We start from the raw sequence: 27,815 nt of genomic DNA, 5'->3' as shown, positions 1-27,815 counted from the left end.
TATAGGCCTACGTTAATTAAAAACTAATACTAAATCAAAAATAAATGAAATGTATATTCATGGCATAAAAATGTGGTTCTAATTAAATCAAACTGTATAAAATAAAATTGTCAATTGAAATTAAACTTCTTGTCATGAAGAATTGTGACTTTCCTACAGCCCCTGAACGCACCGCCCAGCCCAGTACGGAGTTCCCCTCCCAGTTAGAAAAGGGTGTGACTGCTTCTTTTCCCCTCTGATTTCCTGCTGCCTTCACTGAGGCTCGGAGTGGTGTGTGAGTGTGTGTGTGTTTGTGTGAGGATCCATCATGGGGGACGTGGTTTCTACTCACCTGGATGAAGCCAAGCGGGAGATCATCTCAGGTGAGTCCGTGCGTAAAACTGCGGTGGACGTTTGGCACCATGTGCGCTTTTACGCAGCGCCACCGCGACTCCGTGAGAAAAGTGCTGTGGTTTCTCCTGGGACTGGAAATGAGTCTGTTACTGTTTACTATCTTAACTGGGAATGAGATTCTGAGAGGAGCCCTCTGGTTGTTCCTCTGACTTGGAATTATGGGAAACTGTTTCGGTGTAAAACTCTCCTGGTTGTATTCCCTGAGGGATTTAAAAAAAAAAAAAAAAAAAAAACAGATCTCTGAAGTTCAGTCTGCTCCGTTTTTTTCCTCGGATAAAACAGTTTCAAGCGCTTTCTCTGGAGCAGTCGTCTCCGTTTTCCACCATTTTCTGGCCAAGTTTGTGTTTTTTTTCCTTCTTTTTTTGTGTGGCCAAAGTAGACCACACACTCACACAGTGTACTGTGGGAAAAGTTAAAATCCTGCCTTATCTTCTTCACTAAAGAAAAAGTACAAAAAGTACGTAATTTCTAAAGTAAAAGTGAATGGTGAAGTTAGCAGAGCTCTAAAAAAGTCCTGTACTTTTTTTTTTAAATTTGTTTAACTTTGCCAAATTCTGATTTATTTGTGATTTTTGAGTGGGGTCAAGGCAAACATTTGATTTCATTTAGACAGATTAATCAATATATTTGATTTTTTTTAATTGTTTTATTTGTTTTTTTATTCCTACTTTATTTTAACAGGACTATTTTCTTTTTCATGCACCTTTTGATCTACTTTTATTTATTTATTTATTTATTTTTAAAATAATGCTGCTACATAACCAATGCTACTAAAATTAGTTTAATGTGCACTATAAGATGTAAATAAAGTCTGCCTGAGTCTAAAAGGGGAAAAAATATTGACCGTGCACCAAAAGTTGTAAATTGACTGTTTGGCCAAGAGACAGATTTTAGCTAAACACTTCAATATCAACATGTGACCCACTTTAGTCTGTGTCTCTCTAATGGACAGCACGTGTGAGTGAGTTGTGTAGCGTGGCTTGTGTCGAGGCAGGAGGATGGAAACGCGTCACGGTTTGAGTTGCAGCAGCAGCAGCAGTTGATCTAGTGATGTTTGTAGAGATTAATTGTGCTCCAACCTTTAGTAAGAACTGGTTTTCAGCATTCTGTACAGATTGTCTTTTTCCAACGCACGTCGGACACACACTTGGCATTTGTGTTCTTCTCTGTTGTCTCTGTAAACCTGTGAGTGAGGGTGGGGCAGTTTACTTGTCGGGGCAGGGATGAGTTTGTGTGAGTCAGAGGTTTTAAACTTCTGTAAACAGTATCTAGACGAGAGATTCGTCATACATCAGCAGCGGTAAAAGACACTCAGCTGCTCCATCCTTGTGTTTAACCTCCTCGACCTTCTTTAGTCCTGCCAAAGTGTTGGTCTTTGAGTTCTGCATTCAACACCAAAGAGTTGGATGTCCTCACCTTCTCCACACTCTCCACATGGCTGCTAATGGAGTTGTCTGGAGGTGTGCAGTTGTCTGCAGTCCATTGTGTGTACATGTCTTTATTGTTTTTGGTAAGACGTGTCTGCGCTAGGGCTGGGCGATATGGACCAAAATTTAAATCTCGATATTTTTACTGAAATTGACGATGTAAGTCTCTGTTTTTAACTCTATAAAATCTTATGAGAAAGACAATTCTGGGTTAAATTTGCTAATGCAAAATGCCACACAGGCACGTTATTACAGAACAGCTTCAAAATATGTGCCACTTTTCACTTTTTTTCCTGTAAGGGACAGCATGTGTGAGTGAAAATAAGAATACTTCTATCAACAATATTTACATTTTCTATATCGCCATAATAGTGAACACGATATATCTTGAGTATCGATATATTGCCCAAGCCTAGTTTGAGCGTTGGAAAAACAGTAACTGTGGGTATTGTAACGCTCACGATTGGACTTTTGCTCTCACCTTCATGATGACACACCCATTTACTAACAGTTCTGGCACTCCTATGCAATGATGGATGTCACTTAAGCAACAAAAGCTGTAAATTACCTTAACAGTGAAGGCATCTCAGACAGTTTGCGTCTAATGAAGAAGTAAAAAGAAGCCTGTGATGCAATGCAGCTTTGATCATAAGCCATGGGGAATATTAGGACTTTGTGTGTGTGTGTGTGTGTGTGTGTGTGGGCGTGGGCGTGGGGGGAGTGTCTGAGCTTGTAGTAGTTCAGTCAGTGTGTACAAATGGAGAAGTTACAGCTAATCATTGCTGGTTGTGCTGCTGTGTTCACAGCGTGTGCAGATCCCTGAGGAAAAGAGTACTTCTGGAGGTGTAAAGAACAAAAGCATAGTAGTATAGTTAGTGACGGTACATCCTGTAGTTAAACTGCCTGAGCTTTAATAACGGAGAGACTGTTTCAGTTGATGGAGGAAAACAATACGATGTAAGCACTGAGGAGGAAGATCAGTTGGAGCACTTTGAGTAGGAGAAGTTTAGCTGGTGATTAGGGGTGTGTATTGCCTGGCTTATGGTGATACGATTCGTATCCCGATACATAGATCACGATACGATATATCCCGATATTAAAGTATAAGGCGATTATTGCGATTTTAGAAATGAAATGACTTAAAAAAAAACAACTAATCTGTAAATGCGTACAACTTCATGAGAACATTATGTATGAAATATATTTTATTGGCATATTTTACACTCAAAACATTGGCTTTAACATGCCATGTGCCAGCAACTTGAAATAAAAAAAAAAAAAACAACATACAATCTGCCTGTGGCTTTTAAACCAACTGAGGTATATGCCTAGAACAACAAATACATTCAGAAAGTTAGTACTTTTTATTACTTTTATTTTATTGAAGAAACACAAGATGCCCAGGTTTGAACGCACTTCTTTGTGCAGTTACGATGTCTCCTGCAGTGGAAAAGACTTTCCTGGTTAAATAAAGGTTTAAAAAATAAATAAATAAATAAATAAATTAAATTAAAAACAAGTGATATGGATGCATTTAGAATCGATTTGAGAATCGCGTGATGTAATATCGCGATATATCACCAAATCGATTTTTTTTTTTCTCTTCAATACCCCTACTGGTGATCGTTGTAACAGGTGACACATCACAGCAGGAGTGAGGCTTTAATGTTGTTGGTGTCACTGTTTACATCGATCTGAACCGCTTGTGATTCACAATACATTGAAAATGCACTTGTTTTTACAAGATCTCTGAAAAACTAGTCACAAGATAACACGACCACTTGTTAAACTGTAACATCAACCTTTATAAGTGCTCAGTCGTCCTGAAAAACACAAACCAAGCATGCAGAAGGAAAGGCTAAGAACAGAAATGAGGAGATGAGATGTATTGGTTCAGGTGGTTATCATTATGACTGGGCACGCCTTAAGATCAGTCTCAAGTGTTTATAGTAATCTGAACAACTTCAACCACAACACAATTTAAAAAAAACTCACTTCATTTGGAAACTGTGTTCATGTTCAGCTTTTACAACATCTGTCATAAATGAGTCGCAAGATAACTTGATCAGTAATGAATCCTTAACATCTATTAGTGTGACTTATTACTGTAACATTCAAACTACAGTGTTTCACTCATTTAGTGACATTTCTTAACTTTTATTCCCTTTTTTTGTTCTTTAAATGCTACATTTTGGTCATTTTATACTACCATATTTCAGCGCTGAACGATTAATTGCATTTGCGATATTATCACGATATCATAAAATGCGATTTTCTAATCACAAAGGCTGCAATTATTATTTTTATTTTTTTTCTTGTCCTTCTTGTACTGTCCTGTTAAGTTCATAGAGTATTTAAGAAGTGCAGTCCACATGTTTCATGAAACGTGAAGTTAGTTAGATATGTTGAAGAGGTAAAGCCACAAATTTGTTTGCTTTATTGTTGTAATCTGTACTTTAAAATTTATATTTTATATTTATTTAAAGTAAGTCTAAAACTGAAATTGTTTGTTGTGGAACAGATTGATTTATTGCTTGTGTTCATTGAAAAATACATGACAAGAGGCCCTTGAATATTGAGGAATTTTTTTTTTCCAAAATCTTTCAGCCCTACTATATTTGAGCCTTTTTTTTAATCATATATATATATTTTTTTTTTTATTGCCTTGTAATGTATTTTCAATGCAAAATGTGTTTTTTTTTTGTAAATACAACATTAAATATTGTTTCTCTACTATATTGTCATTTATATTTTAGTCTTTTATTTATATTCAGGTTTTTTGTCTTGTTTTTGTCCCTGTTTACGCCCAAAAACCATAAAAGCTGCACATTAACTTTGTGGTTAATTCACAGTCAGTACTTAACATCACTGTGCAGAGCAGCAACTCTCCAAAGCTGAGCTGAGAGTTTCTTTCTGTCTGTGAATCCTGTGACAGTGAAATTACAGATGATTCATTTCCTGCTGAAACTTTCCTTAAAATTAATGCTCAGATGTAAAAAAAAAAAATAAAAAATTCTGAGACTGTACCCAGCCGTCTGCTGAGGTCTGCCTCTTATCCAGCTTTCAGCAGAGGGTTTAAAGTGACACACACAGTATGTGGAATCTGAGGAATGCATTACATTTGTAAGTGTGTCTCGGCCTTGAGCTGCACAACCAGCGCCACATGGTCTCTGAGCTTCAACGGAACAAACGCATTCTGTGAAAATTACTGTATGTACTTTTATCGCATCACATTCATCATGACTCACTCTTTTATCGTTCTACACACTTGAAATTAACAAACTACCGCTAACCGTTATTCACAATGCTTGAACAATCTGAGCAGTTTTTAACTTTGATTGCCTCGCACAGCTGCATAACTGTTACGTTTCAACTCGTGAACATGTTATCTAGTGACTATTTTCTAACAGATGTTGTAATACATTTAATTTTTAATGCACTTTTCATTCCAAGGAAACTTAAAGTGCTACATTTAAAAACATAATAAAATTACACAAGATTTAACACTTAAAAGCTTTTCTAAATAAATATGTCTTTAGTTCAGCTTTAAATGAGTCCAGACTCTGCACTCCTCTGAGCTCCACAGGGAGGCTTCCAGAGCCAGGGTGCAACTGAGCAATAGGCTCTATCCCCCATGGTTCGGAGCTTAGTGGAGGGGACCTGGAGGAGCCGGCCGCTGGATGATCTCAGGGTGTGGGTGGAGCTTTGGAGAGGGATGACTTCTTGTAGGTATGATGATACATTTTATTTTATTATTATTTATTGTATTGTGGTTCACATTAATGTAAACATGGAGTGACAGCCTTGACGCATCACCAGTCATAATGATGACCACCTGAACCGATACACCACATATTTGATAATTTCTGGTTAACTTTCCCTTTGCATGTGTGGTTTGTAGGGATGTAACGATTCACTCAACTCCCGATACGATTCGATTCACGATACTGGGTTCACGATACGATTCTCTCACAATTTTTTCATTTACAAAATGGGAATGTAGACAAATTTTTTTTTTGGGAAAAAAACTAGAAAATACTGTATTTTCCTTTTATTTTTCACTGTCAAAATAATTCCTTGATAAACTATTATAAACAATGCAATTTAACTAAAAATAAATCTTGAATTAAATAAATAAAGGAATAATACAATGAAAATGAAGCCTATTAATTTAAATTCTGTTTCTATAATAAACAATGCAAAACTGAATAATAGTTCTTTTTCTTTTAAAAGTGCAACTGAAAATGTATTTTGTGCCTTAACAATTGGACTTAAAAAAAAAAAAAAAAAAAAGTCATTGCACTGATTTACATCATATTTTTTTGGACCAGCAGAGGGCGATGGTAACCCAGTGGTCGGTTGGCATGCAGAAATTCTTGCAGTGAAGAAGAGAAGCTATGCTAGCAGACAGAGCTAATAGAAAAACGTGACTTTTACAGATATTCAAGTAATATTACAGATATTCTTTCGGTGCTAAAGGGGTAATGAATCATTTATTAACATATTTAAGAGTAGAAGGCGGCCAGAAAGAAAGTATTAGCAGACTCCGCCCGCCGCCAACACTTCTGGATAGCGCCCTCTGCTGGTTAAGAAAAGTACTGCGATTCAATTGTCAGAAAATCGATATCAACCGTGATACCTATGAATCGATTTTTAACTGCCTTACGATTAATCGTTACATCCCTAGTGGTTTGTGTTGTTCTTGACCCGCCACTAGCTCAATCAGCGTACTGTGTATCAGGGATGTCCCAATACAACTTTTTCACTTCTGATATGATACTGATATTGCAGCCTTGCATGTTACTCAAACAGAGAACAATAGTCAGCAACAGTAGGTTGCTTTGTTGGAGTGTCAACCTATGGATAGAAGTGCTGGAGTGGAACATTTTATCGGAGAGCTAATATCGATGATTTTAGATGCAGATAAAATCCGATTTTCGTTTTCTGGCTGACATCGGACCGATATCCGATATCAGTATCGAATCGGGACACCTCTACTGTGTGTGTGTGTGTGCATTGTGAATGAACGGCGTGATCTTTTAAATAGGGATGTTCCGACTTCCGATACAACTTTTTCACTTCCAATACGATGCCGATATTGCAGCCTTGAGTATTGGCAGATACCGATATCGATCCGATACAATATTGGCACGAATCATACATACTTTTATTACTTATTTTGTAGTGTGGAATGTTAGAAAAGGCTTGATCAAGTGATGTTACTCAAACAGAGAAAAATAGTCAACAATTGAAGTTCACGTCAGTTATTTTTTACTGTCAGTATATGGTGGGAACAATTGAGTGCGAGTACAAAAACAACAAAAACTTATCGGAGCGCTTATATCGGAGATTTTAGATGCAGTCTGATAAAATTCGATATTCGTTTTCTGGCTGATATCTGACCAATATCGGATATCAACATTGGATCGGGACACCCCTACTTTTAAATATGGTCATCAAACAACTGGCAAACAGTTGAAATAGTCCAAATATATCCCTTAGTCTTTCTCTTGTATCTTTTGCACAAAGAAAATACTGAACATTGAGCGCTCATAGCAATTATAGCTTGATTAGCGATCAAGTCTTGTGAGTTGTTTTTGACAGATGTTCTAAAAACGTAAATTAATGCATGACTGTCATCTGAAGTGTGTTTTAATGTATTGTGATGAGTAAGTAGTTCGGTTTAATGTAAACACTGCGTGACCGCATTAAAGCATCACTTTTGCTGTGACATGTCACCAGGTATAATGATCACCAGTTGAACTGAAACATCATGCATGCTTTCCTCCTGGTTGGTTTCCTCACGGTCACAAACTGGACTAGAAATATTGTTCAAAACTACAGTTATCGTTCTTTACGCCGCCAAAACATGAGCTAAGTTCTCTGTTCCTGTGAAGTATGTGGAAAGCTTTATCACCGGTCGTCTCCATCGCTCACTCATGCTCAGACACAGAGCAGGCCTCGCGTTCTGTTGTCATGGCGATGTTTGAAACGGCACGTCTCGACGCCTGATAAGCAGAACCGTGGGAATCCTTGAAACTTGTTTCGAGTCGTCAGCAGTGTGTTAGGCTTCTCTGTTAACCTCCATTGTTGGGTCGGCAGGCCGAGCCGGGTGAATCTGACCTTGTCACGTTACCAGCCTCTCATTTCCTCTTTGTATACATGGCTGCAGCACGCACTGTGTGAAGGGGAAAACTTTGACTGTAAAGCATGAGACAGCAAAGATGAGTCACAAGATATTTTAAACTGTATAAAGGAAGGGTTTTAATAGCAAACATATTACCTTAAAATGGTATATACTAGTCTGTTTTTTTAGCACCATAGAGCTATAAAACAGACCAGCGTAAGAGCCACAGAGTTTGACCACATGCTGATGGTTACTGGAAATCTGTGGTTCCTGTGGGCTTTCCTGTTATTTCTGATATTGTTGGGACACAGTGAGGCGGTCCTAATGGTATGGCTCTTCTTTGTGTACAGCTCCTGTCAGTAGTTATAATTACTGGTACTAATGTTGAATTATAATTTTCGGGGCAGAAAAGTGGTATATGCTTAGCCATTGACAAGCTATGACAAATTGATCACCAGAAGGAAAACAAACCCTAAAGACTGAGGCTGTGTTTGAAATGGCATACTAACGTACTACTCATACTAAGTCTGACGTCAAAATTAGTATTTAGTGCGTTCACAGTAGATGGAAAGATTGAGTATGCGATAAATACCCGGATGTATACTATATTGGGACATTTTTGAAGTAGGCACGGTGGGCAAACTAGTCATACTGAACCGCCACATGATGCATTGTGAGCGGGATGTCAAATGTTCCTGGGACCAGCTTCAAAGTAAAAATCAAACATCCTCTTTTCAAAACAAAAGCATCTCTTCTTGTCTTCCATTAGTTTTTAATGCTTTTGTAAACGGGGCTCTTGTTTTAAAGTTAAACTGGAAGTTTAGTCAGTAGCACAATGGCGGGTCTCTGAAAATCTACGGAATGTTGGCATGAAATGTGTTTTCCCACTTTATCATAGACACTCAAAGCGCTTTTCAGAATTAAGACATTATTCTTTCACTCCACACTTAGTGGTGGTAAGCTACTGTTGTAGCCACAGCTGCCCCGAGGCAGACTGACAGAAACGAGGCTGCCATAGTGCGCCATCTGCCCCCCCGACCACCACCAACACTCACTCACACACTACATTCACACTAGGCAATGTGGGTGAAGTGCCTTGCCCAAGGACACAATGACAGATACCACTGGAGCGACTGTCCCGCACTGTGGCACCTGGAATTCTCAGTGGTTTCCCATCCAACTACTAACCAGGCCCATGTTGATGTTTTACTTGGTCACTTTCTCATTTAAAATGTTTTCAGAACTTTCAGAGGTGGTGAATCAACAGAGATATTTAGCCTCAGTGTGCTTCTTCTTTTTGTTGTTGTAGGTTTGAAATAACCTGGCAAGAGCCAGATTGATGTGTAGCCTCCCTCGAACTCCAGTTTTCCACACCGATCTAGGTCTGTGTCTGGCGAATCCTTTTGGAACCAAGTTTAACTTCTAAGCAAACTTGAATGTGCATCCAGCCGAAATAAAATTAAAATAAACATTTGGAAATGACCAAATTACTCCAAAATAATGGAGGCACAAACTCGGGGTATTTGGAAGCCGTTGACAAAGTTTCAGGTCAAACAGGCTCTGCATCAGGAGATATTGGCTCCACACGCATGCACACACACAGAACATTCTTGCTTTTATAGATAGAATAGCTGTAAATTATATCTAAACAAGTACCATTTTAGTTAATAAATTAGACCAGCAAGAGACATTTTCAGTCTTTGCTCCATGAATTTAGAAAAAAGCCTTTTTGAAGCCACTCTTCTCTAGCAGCAGTCTGTATTTTTTGTTTTCTTCATTTATTTCATTCCCAGTCCGAATGCAAGTGTGGGTTAAGTGTGGGTCTGTGTTTCACGAGGCTAACGCCTTCCTCTTTGCTCTCTGAGCGTCATTGTGATGCAGACACAGCAGAAACTACATCTGTGCTGCAGGTAAATCCGCTATCTGAATGTGAGTGGAGGGCGAGGCCGGCACACCTCGCCCTGCCACAAAGACTCCTCCACAAACTGGGGTGAAACCAGTGTGAATCAGGATTTCCTGTTTCCTTGCCCCTCACCCACTGACCAAAAGTGGCTGTGTGAGCACATGAGGGTTAGCTTTGTGAGCGTTCTTTTAGTCGTTCTATGCTTGTGTTTGTGGGTGAAATAGTGACGTAGTCACCTGTAAACAGCAGCACAGGGAGGTTTGTTCCTTTCATGGATGTGCTTAAACATCCTAAAAACCGTCCTTCATTGCTTATGTTGAAGGTTTGCCTTTTACTTGAGTGGGATGTGTAAAGCAAAATTCAATCATTGAGGAGTTGGGTTGTGCAGCCTATTGTATCGTATTGTATTGAATTGTATGTTTTTGTTTTTTTTTTGTGTTTAATTTAATTTTATGGAATTCTTTTCACAAGTTGAGGGCTCATGTTCCGCTGGTTGGCATTGTGGTGTAAATCTCTGTAAAATAATAATAATAAAAAGAAAACATCCTAAAAACACTGCAGCTTTAAAGGAAGATGAATGACTCTCAGTTAGATGTGGGTTTTGAACCCACAATAAGCTGGAGGCTCCTAAGAAACCAACTTTCTTCATTTGTACAAAATCTTTTTATCCAATCATTGCAACTTTTAACCAATCACAGTCTCCCTTTGACAATAAAATATGTCATCATGGAGAGATCAGAGCAACACTTACTGTGTGTAATATTAAACACAAAGTACAAATCATGATCGGTGACTCCATTGGGGTTTAGACTAAATTGGTACCTAGTGTTAACTGGTGACTGAGTCTCAGTGTTAGCTGGTTGTCTGTGTCCCTCTAAACAATTCATATCACACAGACTCTACAAACAACCGCAGAGTGTGTTGTAGATGCTACAATAATATAGTTCCAGTTAATGTCTAACATGCTGCAATGTAACACATTTTGATGTTAGCTATACAAAAAACAAACAAATGAGATATATTTTTTTAAATGATACTGTAATTTAGTAATAATTAATGTGAGCTACAAAAAATTCTGAGGTTTTGCTTTGGAGCCAAATTCTACAGCGAGCGGAAAACCGAGGACAAGTTAGAGAGTGATGATGATGAGGATGATGATGATGATGACATTCTGTAGAATAACAGAACAGTCAGCTTTTTAAAATACTATTTATTGTTTAAAGAGCAGACATGTACTTGAATTTAAACTGTAAATGAAAAGAAGCAACACAACAACATGTCACGTTATCCACACATCCTCCATTCTGTTCCTCCAGAGAGGTGGGTTAGGTAAACAAGTTCAGATGAACTATGGCTGGGCCCGCGGAGTGTCTCCGCGCCGAATAGCACGTACCACGTTTCCGAGAATTCAGTCAAATGACTTGGTTCCATCGAGTTAAAAAAAATGGGGCCTCCTGGCGCCCCCATGGCACATACGGAGTAATTCACCCCATTCATATATTGGTATGTGTCAATGATTCGGTACCACCAACTGTCGCAATATTTGACTCACGAATAAATGAGATAACGATTTTAATGGGAATTGCCGATAAACGGGGGGTGGGCTTGGGCCCCTAATCAAATTGTGCGAGGCATAATTGTTATCTACGTTGAAGTACTTTTGAAACGATATATCAAACGACTAGGTTCCCATAAATTTGGAAATAACCGGAAATGGGGGGTGGGCCCCTGGGCCCCATTTCAAAAAAAGGGCTCTGAGCATCTCATTATATTCATTCATAGAGTATTCATACCAAACTGCATTCCGATCTATTAACGGAGGAGTAGTCATTTGAAAAATGGGGCCCCCTGGCGCCCCTGTGACACGTATGGGGCAATGGGCCCCATTTATTTATCGGTATGTGCCAATGATTCAGTATCACCAACCGTCGTAATATTTGACTCGCAAATAAATGAGAAATTGACTTTTGTTTTTTTTTCTCTTGGGGCTCCAAATCGAAAATCGGGCTTCGAGCGTCGATGCGTACACATCCATAGATGAACCTACCAAATTTCAGCCCGATCCGTTCACGAATAACAGAGGAGTAGCTATTTTAACTAGTGTACAGAACAACAACAACAAAGTGAGTGGCATTTTGAGTCTGGTGGCCTGGCCTTAAAAATGTCTTTTTTTTTTTTAAATAAAAGTCAGTAAAAAGCAACAACCTGATTTGCTCTCCAGAAAAAGTGATGTGCACCCCTAGATTTAGGCATGTATTTATTCTTGTAGGGTAACAAACAGTTCCCATGGTGCTACAGTATCTGCTTTCCACCTGGGACACATGGGACTACTTTTCACGATCTGAGGAGAAAGTTTCTTGTTTGGACTCTAACGATGAAGAGGAATTTCCGTCCTTGATTATGGTTTCTTTTTTTTTCTCATAAGGGAAAAGTGCTGCTGAATGCTTGAGCAGAACCCTCTGCCCTCAGCGTGTCTGCAGATGTATTTAATGTGTTTCAGCACACAGACAGCAGGGTCTGAATTTATGAGTCAGCCTATGGCTCCATCTCAGAGGAATGTTTTTGTTAGGGCACTGTGGGGAAAGGAGGCCGGCAGGAGGAGGAGTAGCTACTAATGCACTGGTTCCCAACCTTCTTTAGTCTGATTTACCTCTTTTTCCATTAATCCATGTCTCATCACATCAGAAATAATGACCATATACTTGTTCAATGCTGTTTGTGTTTTAAACTCTCCTCAACTCTAGCCACAACAAAAGTTACTCAGTTACCATATTGTTAAACATCACAAAATGGTTATTTAATGTGATGGGTTTAATAGTGGTCCTGAGTATTTACATTAACAGAAGCTGCTTGCTAAGCGTAGTTAGTGAAATGGTTAAACGGCGACCGAAGTGGAGCAGTTCTCGCAGAGGTCACTTCTATTCTCCTGCTTATTTTTATTCACTGAACCCTAAGTTGTTCCAATGGTATATTTATATTAGTGCCCTACATGGTAGCTTTTTCACTTTAATGTGTGAATGGGTGAATGTTGCTAATGTGCTTTGGGACGACTTCAGTGCTAACTAGAATATTTTGTTTCCTGAAAATAAATGCAAGTGAGGATGCAGGTGCTGGCCCGCGACACACTGCATTAGCTTAGCATTAGCTTTGCATTAGCCTAGCATAAGCACTAAACTAGCGTTAGCCTGATAATAGAATTAGACTAGCATTAGCGCTAACCTTTCATTAGCCTATCATTAGCACTAGCCTAAGTGTTAAGGCTAGGTTAATGCTAGGTTTATGCTATTGCTAGGTTACTGCTAATGTTAGGTCAATGCTAATATTAGACTAATGCTATTGCTGATGCTAGGTTAGTGTTAATGCTAGGCTACTGCTAATTCTAGACTACTGCTAGGTTAATGTTATTGTTAGGCTAATGCTATTCTAATCTACCATTAGCATTAGCCGAGCAAAAACAATAACCTAGCAATAGCTTAACATTAACAACAGCCTAACATTAGCAAAAGTGCCTCCTGCGTCGTCGCTAATTAAGGAACTATAATTCAACACGTTAATTTACTGTAATTTATGAATCTGCCCTTTTAAGGTCCCTGCTCCTTTCTCCTGCTGCCGTTGCTTTTGATATGCGTGCGTAAAGTAGAAGAAATGTGGGTGTGACTGTAAAAGTGGGTGAAAACTACCATGGACTAATAAGTTGTATGGCATTTATTTAGGAGGAAAAGCAGCTTTTATTGTCAGTGGGTCGCGGTAAATTGTTTTTAAAAGTAAAGCCTAAGATTATATTAAGATTAAGATTATATTTTTGTAATAGCCTTTTTCTTGCACTTGATACAATCTTTGTGATGTTGTAATAAACTCAACTTGTTTGGCTATTAGTAAAAAATGTGTCTCCAGTGAGTCTGAACAACCTTGCAGTCAAAATGTGTACAATTTAAAACGTTTTTTAAAAACAGGAATCACTCCTTTTATTAAAGTAATCCTTCCTGTGACCCAGACTGACTGAAACTATCAAAATTATTTCAGACCGTATCTCAACATAGTCATTACTATATTAGACAGATGAAGGGAGCAAACAAAACAAACTGCAAAATGTTCTTGGGAATTTGATCCTCCTTTATTTCATTCTTTATCATCAGTTGTAGTCCTTCTATCCTGTAGCTGCTTCATGTGTTTTTTCAATAACTTTAGTTTGAAGTTTTTCAGTGGTGGGGTTGGTGCTGAGACGGGCTGCTGTGTAATTTTAAAGCTTTGTTGTTGGATCACTGTAGTAACACAGAGGAGTCATTATAGCTGTGGGCTGACCTCAGCAGTGCTGAGAGTCCCCTAACAGTCTGTGAGCAACCAAGGCTAACACACTCAGCATGAGCAGGTCACTCCTATCAGCCTCCCTGTACTCAGTGTTCTTAAAAATAAATGTTTATCTAGACTGTAATGTGTCTACATGAGAAAATCTGAACTTGGTCTTGTTTATTTTATTGTAGATTTTATTTTTTCGTTCAGTTTAAAACTTAAAAATCTCATAAAGAGTTCAAAGTCAAATAAAACTATGGCAATTGTCCCTATTGAATTTATTTTGTCTTTTTTTTCTTCTCAAAATATTGTATACAATCTATCTTGAGAAACCAGTGTCTTGAACTGTATTGCCTCTCCCCTAATTAAATATTTTTTTTTTTACAATTCTTCTTTTTTTTTTTTTAAATACCAGATGATAAAGTAAATCCATTGTAATCAATACTTTATTTATTTATTTATTTTTTTTGTGTATTCTCTCATTTCTAACAGTGCTTTAACACATAGAAGTCGAGTAAAATGTTCACATTGTATGAGCAGTATTATGAAAAAATCACTTTATAATGGTTTTGCTACAGTGATATACAGTATCTCACAAAAGTGAGTACACCCCTCCCATTTCTGCAAATATTTAATTATGTTTTTTCATGGGATGACACTGAAGAAATTTCACTTTGATACAATGTAAAGTAGTCAGTGTACAGCTTTCATAACAGTGTAAATTTACTGTCCCCTCCCAATATCTCAATACACAACCATTAATGTCTAAACCGCTGGCAGCAAAAGTGAATACATCCCTTTAGCTTCCCTCTTAAACTACCTCACAGGTAAAACAATCATAGCAAAAGCAGGTTGATATTACAGTTAATATCTTTACGTTCAGTATATAGATTATCCAGTATATAGATAAGAGCGCTCACAATCAGTTTCACTTTTAGTAGCCGTTATACCACCATGTATCGCCTTTATGGGATGATCTTATGTGTTTGTGACCCTATGTGACGCAGCGGTTGGACAAAACAATGGACTCTCGTCTTAAATGTGAATGTTTGGAACAGCTGACTCAGCTGATAATTGAGAGTTTACTTCCCCGTGGTGCAGAGTGAGCGGTGACAATCAGTTCCACTTTTAGTAGCCGTTATACCACCTTGTATTGCCTTTATGGGATGATCTGACGTGTTTGTGACGCAGCGGTTGGACAATCGTCTTAAATATACTATTTCTGTGAGATGAGGAGGAGAAGGAAAACTGTTAATGATTGATTACTGCTGTTGCTGTGATAAACACCATGCCGAAGCAGCACTGAAGCTGCGTGTGTTCACGCGCACTCAAACAAATTACTGGACCTTTAAACACGAGGTATCTGAAAGTCTGTGCAGTCTTTCATATTTCTTTAAAACACTGTCATCTTGATGGCGAGTCAGTCTTGTGTACTACACAGTCACAGCTGCTGAAAGAAAAGGTGCAAAGTGCATTTATACTTAACTTTGTTCATAGATAGAATAATGGATAGACCTGTGAAGCTGCTGTTTTATATTCCTTTCAAAATGGTCCTGGAACTCTATTCAGTCCCATAATGTTAAATTATAGCTTAGCATGTAGCAGATGTTAAAGGGGCAGGGTTATGTTAATTAGTTAACCTTTTTGGGTAAATTCTCTTGTAGGACCTATAGGAAAATGTATCTGTTAACTTATCAGACTAATAATTATCATCTCTAGTGTGCATGTATGCAGAATAGATTGCTTTCTTGCTGCATAAAAAGCTTTACTTTTCTTCATCTCACATTTACTTAAGCCAAATGTCTTCAACTGCTGGTTCTCACTAATTATATACTCCATAGAAAACTGGTCAAAACAAAACAATCACATTATTTTCAGCTTGAGAGTATCACATGCTGGTTATACTGGGAACCACAGATCAGGAACCGTCACCTTTAAAGCCAGAAAACCCGGGGGGGGGGGGGTAAATAGAAAGGAGAAGAGAAAGGAGAAAGCACAGACTACAGAGATAATATGTTGAAGCATCAACATTTAAAAAATAATAATAATAAGGAGCAGCACCAGCAAAGGTTTACCACCACAGATGTAGCTTTAGCTTAACACAGTGTTTCTCAAATGTGGGTACGTGTACCCCAAGGGATACGCAATGGCGCTACAGGGAGTACTGGAGAGCGAGAAGGAGAGAGAGAGAGTGGAAAATTAACAAATAAAGTGTCAGTCTTGGTTCCACCCCAGAGATAAGATAACTGGAAATGATTGAAAAAAAACTATAGAAATAAATCTATTCAGGAGCCACTAAATCAGTATTTTTCAACCTTGGGGTCGGGACCCTATGTGGGGTCGCCTGAAATTTTAGAAAAATTAAGATAGACTTACATTTTTTTATTCTTATTATTCTTCAAAACATGATCTTAAACAACTATTTCTATACTTTCACTTTTTTGAAATATCAATCTAGTTCAGCTAAAATGCAGTAAAAAAATGATCTCAGCTTTGTTTGGGTTGCCAGAAATTGTTGATATCAAAATGGGGTCATGATCCAAAAAAATGGTTGGGAACCACAGCACTAAATACTGTTTCTTTCCACTTATTTACAAAATAATTCCATCGTTATTCTCTATAGTTGTTTTTAAATAGTTTTCTAAGCAAAATGTTCTAGTCAGACAAAGGGTGACTTGTATTCAGAAATAAGAGAAAGGTATTTGGGCCAAAAAAGTTTGAGAACCACTGGCTGAGCAGATGCACAAGTGATGAGGAGCGTTGCATTCAATTTCAATCATGATTTCTAAAATGTTATCAGGTGTAAAAGTGGTGAAAAAACTGGCTAAGGGATACATACTGTAGTTAGCAGGAAAAAGCCAATTCTACCCTTTGTCGTTCAAAGTATACAAACCACCAACAGTCTGACCATTTGTTTCAACAGTTGTCTCATTTATCTTCTAAATATAAAATGAAGTCATAATGAGTGTTGGCTTCAGTAACTCCTCCATTTTAACCTATCCTTCCTCTTTGGGTGTGACCATAGACTGTAAAAAGAATGGACGGGACAAGCCCCCCGGTGGAGTGAAGCTTTTTATTTTTAGTGCTCCCCCTGCTGACTGACTGCAGTATAGGTCATAAACCCCGTCTCCTCAATGATAACAGATGGGATGTGGGTCAAACTGTAATGTTAAAATACTCGTCACATAATTTTTTTCCAAACCTAAACTCTGCTGTGATCATTAGTCATCACCCTACATTGTGTTCAAGTGCTCATTTTTCTTTGAAGTTTGTTTTAAATAAGTAATTTGAGGTTGAAAAACGGCATTTTATGTCGTATATAACAATGATTGACAGCCATGGATCTTGCGTAGCTCTCTTTGCGAATAGCAGTTACGCCATGAAGGAAAGCCTAGACGTCATTTAACTAGACATTTGAGTTGAAATATATCGTGGTGTTGTGCTAACCTCTATGATCTGAACAAGCCGTTGGTATAATTTCCAGCAGGAAAGATACTTATGTTCATGGCGTAGCTGGGCTGCGTAAGTCATCAGGGTAGTACGCTAAATGGGCGGGGCGTGTTACCAGGGCTCGTCCCGCCGGACCCTACTGCTCATTTGACGTCAAATTTGCAAGATGGAAGCGCCCCTAACTGCCGTATTTTGGCTCCAAGAACGTTGAGTGGGAACAGCGACAGTGCACCCCCACTGGGTGTGACAAAGACTTTTTACAGCTAAACACAGCTGGAGGCAAGCATACTAAGATACCCCCACACTCTGAAAAAGCCCAAATAAGCTGTTAGCAGGACATGGAAATTGTTGTTAAAAGAGAAGACCACAAATTCCATGATGTTCAGAGATGGTAGGATTGATATATTAGCATGGGTAGCTGGTGGCGTATGGGCCACCTGCTCTTATTTTTTGTGTCCACCAAAACCAATACACACAATTACAGAAAAATGCACAAAAATAACATAAAAAACAAATAAAATTACAATACAAAAAGAACTGAAGTAGTACACTAAACATGACAAATACACAAAATGCTGCCTAGGTGATACATACAGTACGTCAGACATTCCTTCTTATTTCTTTTCTTCATCCTTGGTTATTTTTTATTTATATAGCACCTTTCACAGACAAAGGTCACAAAGTGCTTTACATATCCGCTCATTCACATTCACACACCAATGGGACAGAGCTGCCATGCAAGGCAATAGTCAACCACTGGGAGCAACTTGGGGTTCAGTGTCTTGCCCAAGGACACTTTGACACATCGACCCGTGTAGACCGGGATCGAATCCCCAACCTCTCGATCAGAGGATGACCCCTCTATCACCTGACTGTATATTTTTCTCTCATTTTGTATTTTTGTTGTCATTTTGCAGTTTTGGAGTCCTTTTGAACACTTTGTTCTTTATTGTGTTTTTGTTGTCATTTTGTGAGTTTTTGTTCTTGTGTATTCTCTTATTTTGTGTTTTTGCTGTTGTGTATTCTCTTATTATGTATTCTATTGTGTATTCTCTTACTTTGTGCTTTTCTTGCTGTGCATTCTCTTACTTTGTGTTTTTGTTGTTGTGTATTCTCTTTGTGTTATTGTTGATGTGTATTCTCTTATTTTGTGTTTTCGTTGTTGTGTATTCTCTTACTTTGTGTTATTGTTGTTGTGCATTATCTTACTTTGTGTTTTTGTTGTTGTGTATTCTCTTACTTTGTGTTTTTATTGTTGTGTATTCTCTTTGTGTTTTTGTTGTGTATTCTCTTACGTTGTGTTTTGTTGTTGTGTATTCTCTTACTTTGTGTTTTGTTGTGTATTCTCTTACTTTGTGTTTTTATTGTTGTGTATTCTCTTACTTTGTATTTTCGTTGTTGTGTATTCTCTTACTTTGTATTTTCGTTGTTGTGTATTCTCTTATTTTGTGTTTTTGTTGTTTTGCATATTTGAACTGGTTCCTTCTCCAGTCTCATTTTTTATTTCCATTCATTGCTGCGTTTATGGTTCAAATCCTGATCTGTTGCTGTTTTGCTCTGATTACTCCATAGTCATCTTTGCCCTGTTGTAATCAATTGATTGATTGTAATCGATTGATTACAACACTATTGTTTTTTTTTCTTTGCTTTCTTCTTCTTTGTTTCATTTTTTTTTTGTCTCGTTATCTTCTCATTTTGCTTCTTTGTCATATTTTTTGTGGGATTGCAAAAATAAATCAAGGACGATGGATTGTTGGCACATGACTCATTTTCACTGCATTCATATTTCATGTCATTATCTGACGAAACAAATTAAATTGACACTGAGAAGCTCTGAAGTCCACATTTTTCTGACTTTGCTCCTTTGTGCTTCTGATAATATGATTCATTTTAATTATAATAAAATACCTGGGAACTGTTTTTGTGGGGAAATGGGCAATTGTTAAATGTCAGTCAGTGGTGAAAAACTGGAAGCGGTTATATAAGGGCATGATGTTTTTATTTTTTTGGTAATATGTGATAATATCATGGATTTAAAAAAAGCATTGATTAGTAAATCCCACAAAGGCCCTTATTTACCTCATCAGTAACACTTGAGGTGTTTTAGTGTTGCAGTGGATTATTGTAACGTTGCCACAGCTGATGATGCTCTTTGAATAGGATTCTGTTGGACTTGGTGCCAAGGCGTTATTAGTGAAAATGAGAGGGAGGATGTCCGTACAAACACTTGTGTTCACCTCCGGTTTCAGGTACACAAAGCCACCCTTTCATTTCCTCACATCTCCTCCTGTAATGTGATCTGAGAGACTTGAGTCAGCCTGATTAAATCATCTTTAATAGTAAGAACGTGTTCCATGACAACAGAAGTTCTTTTCTCTCTTCTCTCCACAAAGCCTATTACGCTTTATCTTCCTTCTTCCAGAAATGGCAAAAGTATTAGTCTTCAGTACTCAAGTAAAAGTATAGATACTTAATTAAAAAATGACTGGTAAAAATAAGTATTTATGTTGCTCTCTTACTTGAGTAGAAATAAAATGTTACATTTGATGCTACTAAAGAGATGAGTTAAAAAGTAAAATGTCCCTTCAATAAGACAGATTTCATATTTTTTATTTTTTTAAGAAGTTGTAGAATACTGACACACGGAAATTAGTTAAATCTGTTACCCTTTAGAACACGTGTCAAACTCAAGGCCCAGGAGCCAAATCCGGCTCTTTGGACGATCCAGTTCGGGCCACAAGAGAAAGTAAAAATGACAGAAAAATCATGAATAATTGTATAAATGAACAACAACAATATTTGCAGGGGCTCACAGTTATCCTGGTGCTTATATTGCATGATTGCAGTCATTTTTAATGTTAAACAGTTAAAAAAAAAACTAAATTCTTAGAAAATCCTTCAATTTTCCTCAAATTATTGCATAATATATCCCTTAATTAAATATGAATATGAATTGCTCACAAAATCTAGGAAATTTAAAGTGAAGATCCTGTTGAGACTGATATGTCACTTATTGCTTGGATATTGTCATTTGTCAGTTTCTTATATATTTTGAATTTTATGTAAAACTAGGGCACAATAATGTTGAGACTTTTGTAGTGTGGAATGTTAGAAAATGCTTGATTATTGAAAAAAAAAAATAACACCCATTTATTATAAACCAATGGATTACATATAATTAACCTTTTAGAATAAGAATATTCTATGATTAAATAAAATAGAAGATATTGAAGAACTAAACCAAAACAAACAATATATATTTTTAATCGGAGATTTTAGATGCAGTCCGATTAAAATCCAATATTAATTTCCTGATCGATATCCAATATCAATATCGGATCGGGACGCCCCTACTTAAAAGTAATGAGCTCATTTTTAAAATGTGAGAAGAAAATACAGATATTTGTTTAAAAAAATAAGGTGTAAAAGTGAAAAGTCGCCAAAAAAATAAGGTGTAAAAGTGAAAAGTCGCCAAAAAAATTAAGTACTGAAGTAAAGTACAGATACCAGAAAAAAGTACTTAAGTACAGTAACCAAGTATTTGTACTTTGTTACTTGTCAGCTCTGCCTTCTTCTACTGAAAACTTGACATTGCCAACATTCCCACAGGAACCATCAGGTGGAGCAAAGCCGAGTTAAACTGATCTGCAAAGAAACAAAGAGCTTTAATGTGTGGATGTCAAATAGAGCTCAAGCAAACATCAGTGAGTCACTGATAAAGCAAGAAAAGGAAAGTGTTGCATGTCAAAGTCTGTTTGACTTTCATATCAGGGAGTGGGATCGGGTAATGTTTAAACACTGAGGGAAAGGTCTCATCCAACTCATTGTTCCTTCATCTGCTGACCCTGGACCCTGTGTTTCCCAATGGTTATCGAACCTATGTCACGCCATTAAACAGCTTTCTGTGCTACCTGCTGCCACCTATTGGCTTGGAGGAATGTTTGTTACTTGGAACACAACTTATTTCTTTAATGAACTAACTTTTTACTCCTTTACTCAATTACTGGATTGTTTACTCACTCACTTTCTGGCTTATCGCTTACTCACGTTACTGTATTTGAGTTGCCTTTATGAGTACTTGTACTATTTAAAAGAAGTAAAGTTATTCATTACATTCCTACTCCCAACCATTATTGAGTAAATTATAATTTTTTTGTGATTATTGTTTATGTCCGTTTCATAGCACATTGAACATAATCCATATATTGTTAATCATGTCATGTCTGATTAGCCACTTTCTTGGGTTAGGTTGGGGTTTCTTCCTATTATGTTATATATTATGTTACCCATTGGCATGTCGCTGTTTTACAGCTTTTTTTATTTTGAATTTGTTGGTGTTATTTTATTAAAAAAAAGAATTATACATTAAGTTCCAATTAAGCAAGATTGGTTTCTTCCTTTTTAAGTTTATACATGTGATGTTTATTGTATGCACGGGAATCGTGGCAATATTTATTACCAAAAATAAAGGTAGGGGGGGTGAAAGTAACTTTTACTTTGAGTACTATTCAATAGAGCTACTTTTTACTTGTACTTGAGTATTTTATGTGTGACTTACTTGTACTGGAGTACAATTTCAATTAAGTAACAGTACTTGAGTACTCTTTACACCTCTGTCGCTTATTTACTCTCTCACCTGCTTATTTATTTATTTACTTACATGTTTACTTGCTGACTTTATTATTTACTCCCCAGCTTAATTACATGAGGGCTTTTTACCCACTTATTTACTGAATTAATGGAATATTTGCCCACTTCCTTGTCAACTTCTTGCTTATTTACTTACTTTGGTACTTACTTGCAAAACATTTTTTCTTACTGACCTGCTTATTTATGGACCTACTGACTTATTTGTAATCCCAAGCAATTACCCACTTATTTACTCACCTATTTATTTACTTTTCTATTTGATCATTCACTTACTTACAAGTTATTTACTCAATCACCTGCTTATTTATTCACTTACTCTCTTATTTTCTCATTCATTTACTTATTTACTCACTCAGTTATCTACTTTATGTGTCTTTTTTAAGTTATTGACTTTGTATTCCTTTAATTACATCGTCAGAGCATAATACCAAGAAATAGTTTTTGGCTTGTGAAAGAAAACAAGAATTGGATTGACTCATCAATGAGTAATGCAGAAATGGTTGTTTTACAGTGATCAACATTAGCAGAGCTGTATGGAATTTATTCAGGTTCATGTGAACTGTTTGATTCATAAGAAGTGTAACAACAGTTGAATTTGTTGTGATGAAGTCTAGCTGGAATGGACTGAATACAGAAAAGAGTATTTACAATCAAACTATTTATTTTTGTGTGTGGGTGTGAAGGAGACGTCACTGTGCTCATCATTGCATGACAGCAGTAGATTTTCTTTCACAAACAAATCTGTAATGAAAAACAAATCTGCTGTAATGCTGTAACTCACAGTTTCACAATCCCTGGCAGCTGTTGGCAAACACAACTTTTCATATAAATTCACCAAAAATTACAATTCTATAGGGCCCTATAAAATATCTATTTTATTTTTTTCCAAGTTCCATGTTTTCCAAATCATTTTTTTGAAGTTAAGTTTTTTTTTTTTTTTTTTTAATATTTCATACATTTTTATCCCCGCCACAAAAATGTGGAAGGGGGATACAGGTTTGAGCTCCATCCGTCCGAGTTAAAAAGGACAGCTTTTCTCAGAAACTGTTATAGGATAACCACATTCAGTGTGTTGCTTCAGGGTATCAATAGCTTGATGGAGTTCGAAAATGAGAAGCATGCAATCATTTTTTCCGGAGTTATTGCCCTTGTTCCATTTTCCTTTACTCTGTTTGAGGTACTGTATCTTCAAATGGGACAGCTTTTCTTAGAAACCTTTTAAGAAACAACAACCAAATTTGGTGTATGGCTTCAGGTTATCAATACCTTGATGGAGTTCAAAAATGAGAAGTGCACAATTATTTCTTCCAGAGGTAATGCCCTTGTGGCATTTTTTTTTTTTTTTTTTAAGGTATCCTCAAAGGGGACAGCTTTACTTAAAAAACGTTTAAGATAGATAGTAAATTTATGTTCTGATGTGATTTTTATGGATACTTCTAAGTTAGATTTAGGACATTTACGAAAAGGTTGTGAGTTATAATGAGAACCAATCTGGCGGGGATGTTGATTTTTTTTTTGTGTTTGTGTTTGAAACAAAATAAATATTAATAAGAAGGAAAACCATAATTAAACAAAAATGTACTGTATATTTAGGCTACAGTTAAATGGTAGCTAAAAGTTGTACTCCCCACGACCCTGACAAAAAGGAACAAGATGAGTCAGAAAATGGATACTTGCATGGATTATTCTGACTGTTCTTTTTTCAATCATAAAGATGTATGAGTGCAGCATCCGTTAATATGGAAGTTATAGGGCCCTAATTCAGGTATTTTGATTTCATGGTATTTGATCACAATCTCAAGAGACTTTGTCTGGAAGATTCCAAAGAAGCTGTTGATGAAGAGTAACTGAAAATCCAAGCAGCTTATGACTGCTGTTTTTGTCATGCAGCTCGAACCACGGAGGTGATGGGAGAGTTCGGCCGGCTGTATGAGCAGCAGTACGCCGTGTCGCTCTTCAACAAAGTCCGCTTTGACATTGAGGGAGGCGGCGGACCCCAACCTCAGTTGCTTCATCGAAAGGTAACAGCACGACTGTCATGCAGGTTTCTTCAAAACATTCATCCCATTGAATCCACAACATTCAACTGGTCTGTGCAAGAAAAGATGTGACTTTTCGCCAATGCACAGGTCCCACTGGAGGACAAGTCCATCTTCTCTGGTTCACTGTTCCAGTACCTGGAGGACAACAAGAAGTGGAGGAACCGCTTCCTCTTCATCCCAGACTCCTACAACATTAACCTCTATGAGAACAAAGCGGTGAGAGTGATGTTTGATAAAGAGATTTGCGGTGGTTGTGGTCACGACCTGTGGTCATAGAGTGAAGCTGTGAGAGTTATTGTTATATGTGACCATAGATCAGGTGGTAGAGGGTCGTCTTCTATATAAATCCATCCATTTACCATTTGATAGTACATTATGATGAAAGATCTTATACCCAGTGGTCCCTAACCACTAGGCTGCAGACCAGTAGCGGCCCATAGACCATTTAAAATTGGGCTACAAAGAAAGAATACATTTTAAAATGTATATTAATTTTATTTCCATGTAGTTTAATTTCTACTTAACTTTATAGCTCATAACTCTTCCGCTTGATACGCTGTGCCTCAAATGGCAATGCACGCACACAACCCGACTGGAAAGAACACACAATAAGGTGGTTCACAAAATTCATTTTCACCAAATTTTTCCAGATCCCTTATCACCTTGTTCACATTGACGTTGTAAGTGAAATGTGATTGCAGAATCTCTCCTGGTCAGTTCTGGTCAAACTGCCCTAAGCAGGCCAGATACAATCGTACTGATAGCATTTTGCCAAGGTCTCTTCTCAAAGGCTCTGTTATTGTTATGACTGTTATGATTTGCTGCTCCTCTTCCCCTCTTTTCCTACCAGGCTTACGACAGATGCCTCCATCCCAAAGGAACCATCAACTGTGCTGGCTACAAAGTGCTGACGTCCCTGGACCAGTACCTGGAGCTGCTCAGTAACAGCCTGCCTGGTGAGGCTCTAACTCAGGACTCGCAAAATTCAACATCTAAAGCACGCGTCAAGCTCATCCGGCCCTTTGGAGCATCCAATTCGGCCCGCGGTTGAAAGTAAAAATGACAGTGAAAACTTGAAACATTGTGTAAATTAACTTAAACAGTATTTTCAGGTGCTAACAGTTTTCCCGGTGCTTTTATCACATGATTGCAGTCAATTTTTTATGTTAAAAGTTGAAAAAACTCCAAATTCTTACAAAATCCTTCAATTTTCCACAAATTATGACACAATATTTACCTTTATGAAATAGAAATTGGTCACAAAATCAAGGAAATTTAAAGTGAAGATCCTGTTGGGACTAATATTTATCACTTATTGCTTGGCTATAGTCAGTTTCTTACATATTACGTATTGTGCAAACTAGGACCCAATAATGTTGAAATCACTCATTTTCCCACGTAAGACCTGTGGCCCACTTGAGATCAAACTGCACCGTATTTGGCCCCTGAACTAAAATCAGTTTGACACCCCTGATCTAAAGAGGCATCTTAGCCCCGCCCATTAAACGGCAAGAGGCTGAGAGCTGCCAATCAATCACTACTAATAGATTATTACTAAAAAGCACACTCAGGCGGAGGCTGATATCATAGATAGGTGTCCTATAATCATTATCTACAAAATTATTGTATATTGATTCACTCAAATACATATTAATAATAATGAGATATAACCCACACTATGTAACTGTAATGCTCAGCATTGCTGGTTGTAGAAGCTCATCATGAATGAATGAAGCCTGGCTTTTAGAATTTAGTAACACCAAATACAGCTACGACTTTCTTGCACTTGTCATCATGTACATCAAAAAACATCCTTCCTAATGTCATGTTTACTGAAGAACATCAGTGCTAAACACTGTATTACGTTATTCTAGCGGTTTAGTTAGGTTCTTTATTTAAAAGTCCTTGTAGAGCAGATAGGTGGAGAAATAACCTGCTTATTTGTGAGACACGGTGACCGTCATTCTGCTCACGCAAAACGCTTATAGTCCGTCTCTGCGATGGGTAATTTTCTGGATTTATCTCCACTAAATGGCTTTAATGTTCTTCCATTATGTTCACTTTCTCTTGGGGTCGGTGGCGGGATGCGCTGGGTTCTCAGCTCCTTGGGGCTTCCTCGGATGTGTATGTGGGGGGCAGGGGCTGCTTCTCGGCCTGGGATCTTGGTGGCGTCTCGGGGGGCTGCTCGGCCGTGGAGGGGTGGCCTGGGGCTCTTTGGCCCCCATCCTTTCTGCTGGCCTGACTGCATCTGCAGGCGCTTGGGTTTGCAATAGCTGTTTTTGCACATACTCTGGTCTACAGTGCACTGGCACGCCTTGGGATGTGGGATAAAACTTGTACTGGCTTAACTTTAGACACGTTGATCCCAAATACCTGCTTTAGGTACTACCACCCACTCCTTCCCTCTGTCCACAGCCACCACCATTATACCTAAGCTTCACACCTGTCACCAGACTGGCTTGATTACACAACATAATAAGCACAATATGTTCTACTACAACTTCACATCTTACTCTCACTTTAAAATAATCAATTCTTCCCCACCCTTTCTATTTCCTGCCTTGAGTCTCTCCTCCCTGCTCCCTTCCGCCCCCTCCCCCCACCCCCTCACCTAGGTATAACACTGCTCTCCCTTTTCATATCCTCCATATAGAAAAATGTTTCATACCCTTCCTTAGGGAGGGCTGGTTCATTGCAATAACAAAACATGCATTGCTGTCTCAAAATGATTGCACTTCTTGTAGTGTTGACCTTTGACATCATGTGCAGAAAAGTGAAAAAAAAGTTCACTTTCTCTCATAATATTATCTCATAATAAGTGATTATTTCTGTTGCATCTCATCTAAATGGTGCAGCTGACAACTGGCTGTGACTGCTCCGTTGTGCAGAAAAACCTCACAAAAACAGATTCCAGAGTAGCTCCAACACAGATACTGGTGTTGCCTGTAGTAATAAATAAAACAATATTAAAGAAAATGTGAAGAAACACTACACAAACCTAAATACAGAAGAAAATAAGAATCAACACATCTGGCTGAAAATGGTTGCTCCTCATGGAATGTATTTTATTTCTAAAGAAAATATTCAAACCTGCTTCAACAACATCTAATCACACATTATCAAATACAGTATGCAAAAACCTGAGCTGTCACAGAAGCCGGGATTCCCTATTGTTTTTTGGAAAATCAGATGATACGAGGTGGGTTTTATGTGCTGAATCGTGGGAACTGAAATCCCAGGAATGATGTTCTGAGTCGTATGAACAGCTACAAGTCATTACTCGCTCTGTGTTGCATTGGATGTGAAAACAAACCGGTTGTCTGAACCTGCTCGGGGCAAGTGTGTAATGGGGAACATTTCATTCCATGGACGTGATCGGTCTGACACTCTTTCAAACATCTGTTGCTTTGGTTGTGCTTTAGAAACACTAGCATGGCTTAAAATGTGCATGTGTAAAATCTATATACAGAATGTATGCATGTACGTAATTGTAAATTTGAGGATGTTCTGCATGTAGACAGTATCTCAAAGTA

The 27,815-nt window shown here is 37.7% G+C and overlaps 1 protein-coding gene across 1 annotated transcript in view; it reads left to right on the top strand.

Moving 5' to 3' along the window:
- Positions 1-217: 217 nt before the first annotated feature.
- The window catches only part of niban2b (niban apoptosis regulator 2b), a 44,461-nt gene continuing 16,863 nt past the window's right edge, over positions 218-27,815 (top strand). The window contains exons 1-4 of the mRNA XM_028458011.1: positions 218-362; positions 24,131-24,261; positions 24,370-24,498; positions 25,133-25,238. Coding sequence (XP_028313812.1) covers positions 308-362; positions 24,131-24,261; positions 24,370-24,498; positions 25,133-25,238 — 421 coding nt within the window. The 5' untranslated portion in view covers positions 218-307. The remainder of the gene's footprint in view (positions 363-24,130; positions 24,262-24,369; positions 24,499-25,132; positions 25,239-27,815) is intronic.

The sequence above is a fragment of the Gouania willdenowi genome, chromosome 9, assembly GCF_900634775.1.
Source record: "Gouania willdenowi chromosome 9, fGouWil2.1, whole genome shotgun sequence".
Lineage (NCBI taxonomy): Eukaryota > Metazoa > Chordata > Actinopteri > Blenniiformes > Gobiesocidae > Gouania > Gouania willdenowi.
This window is presented reverse-complemented; position numbering and strand designations above follow the sequence as displayed.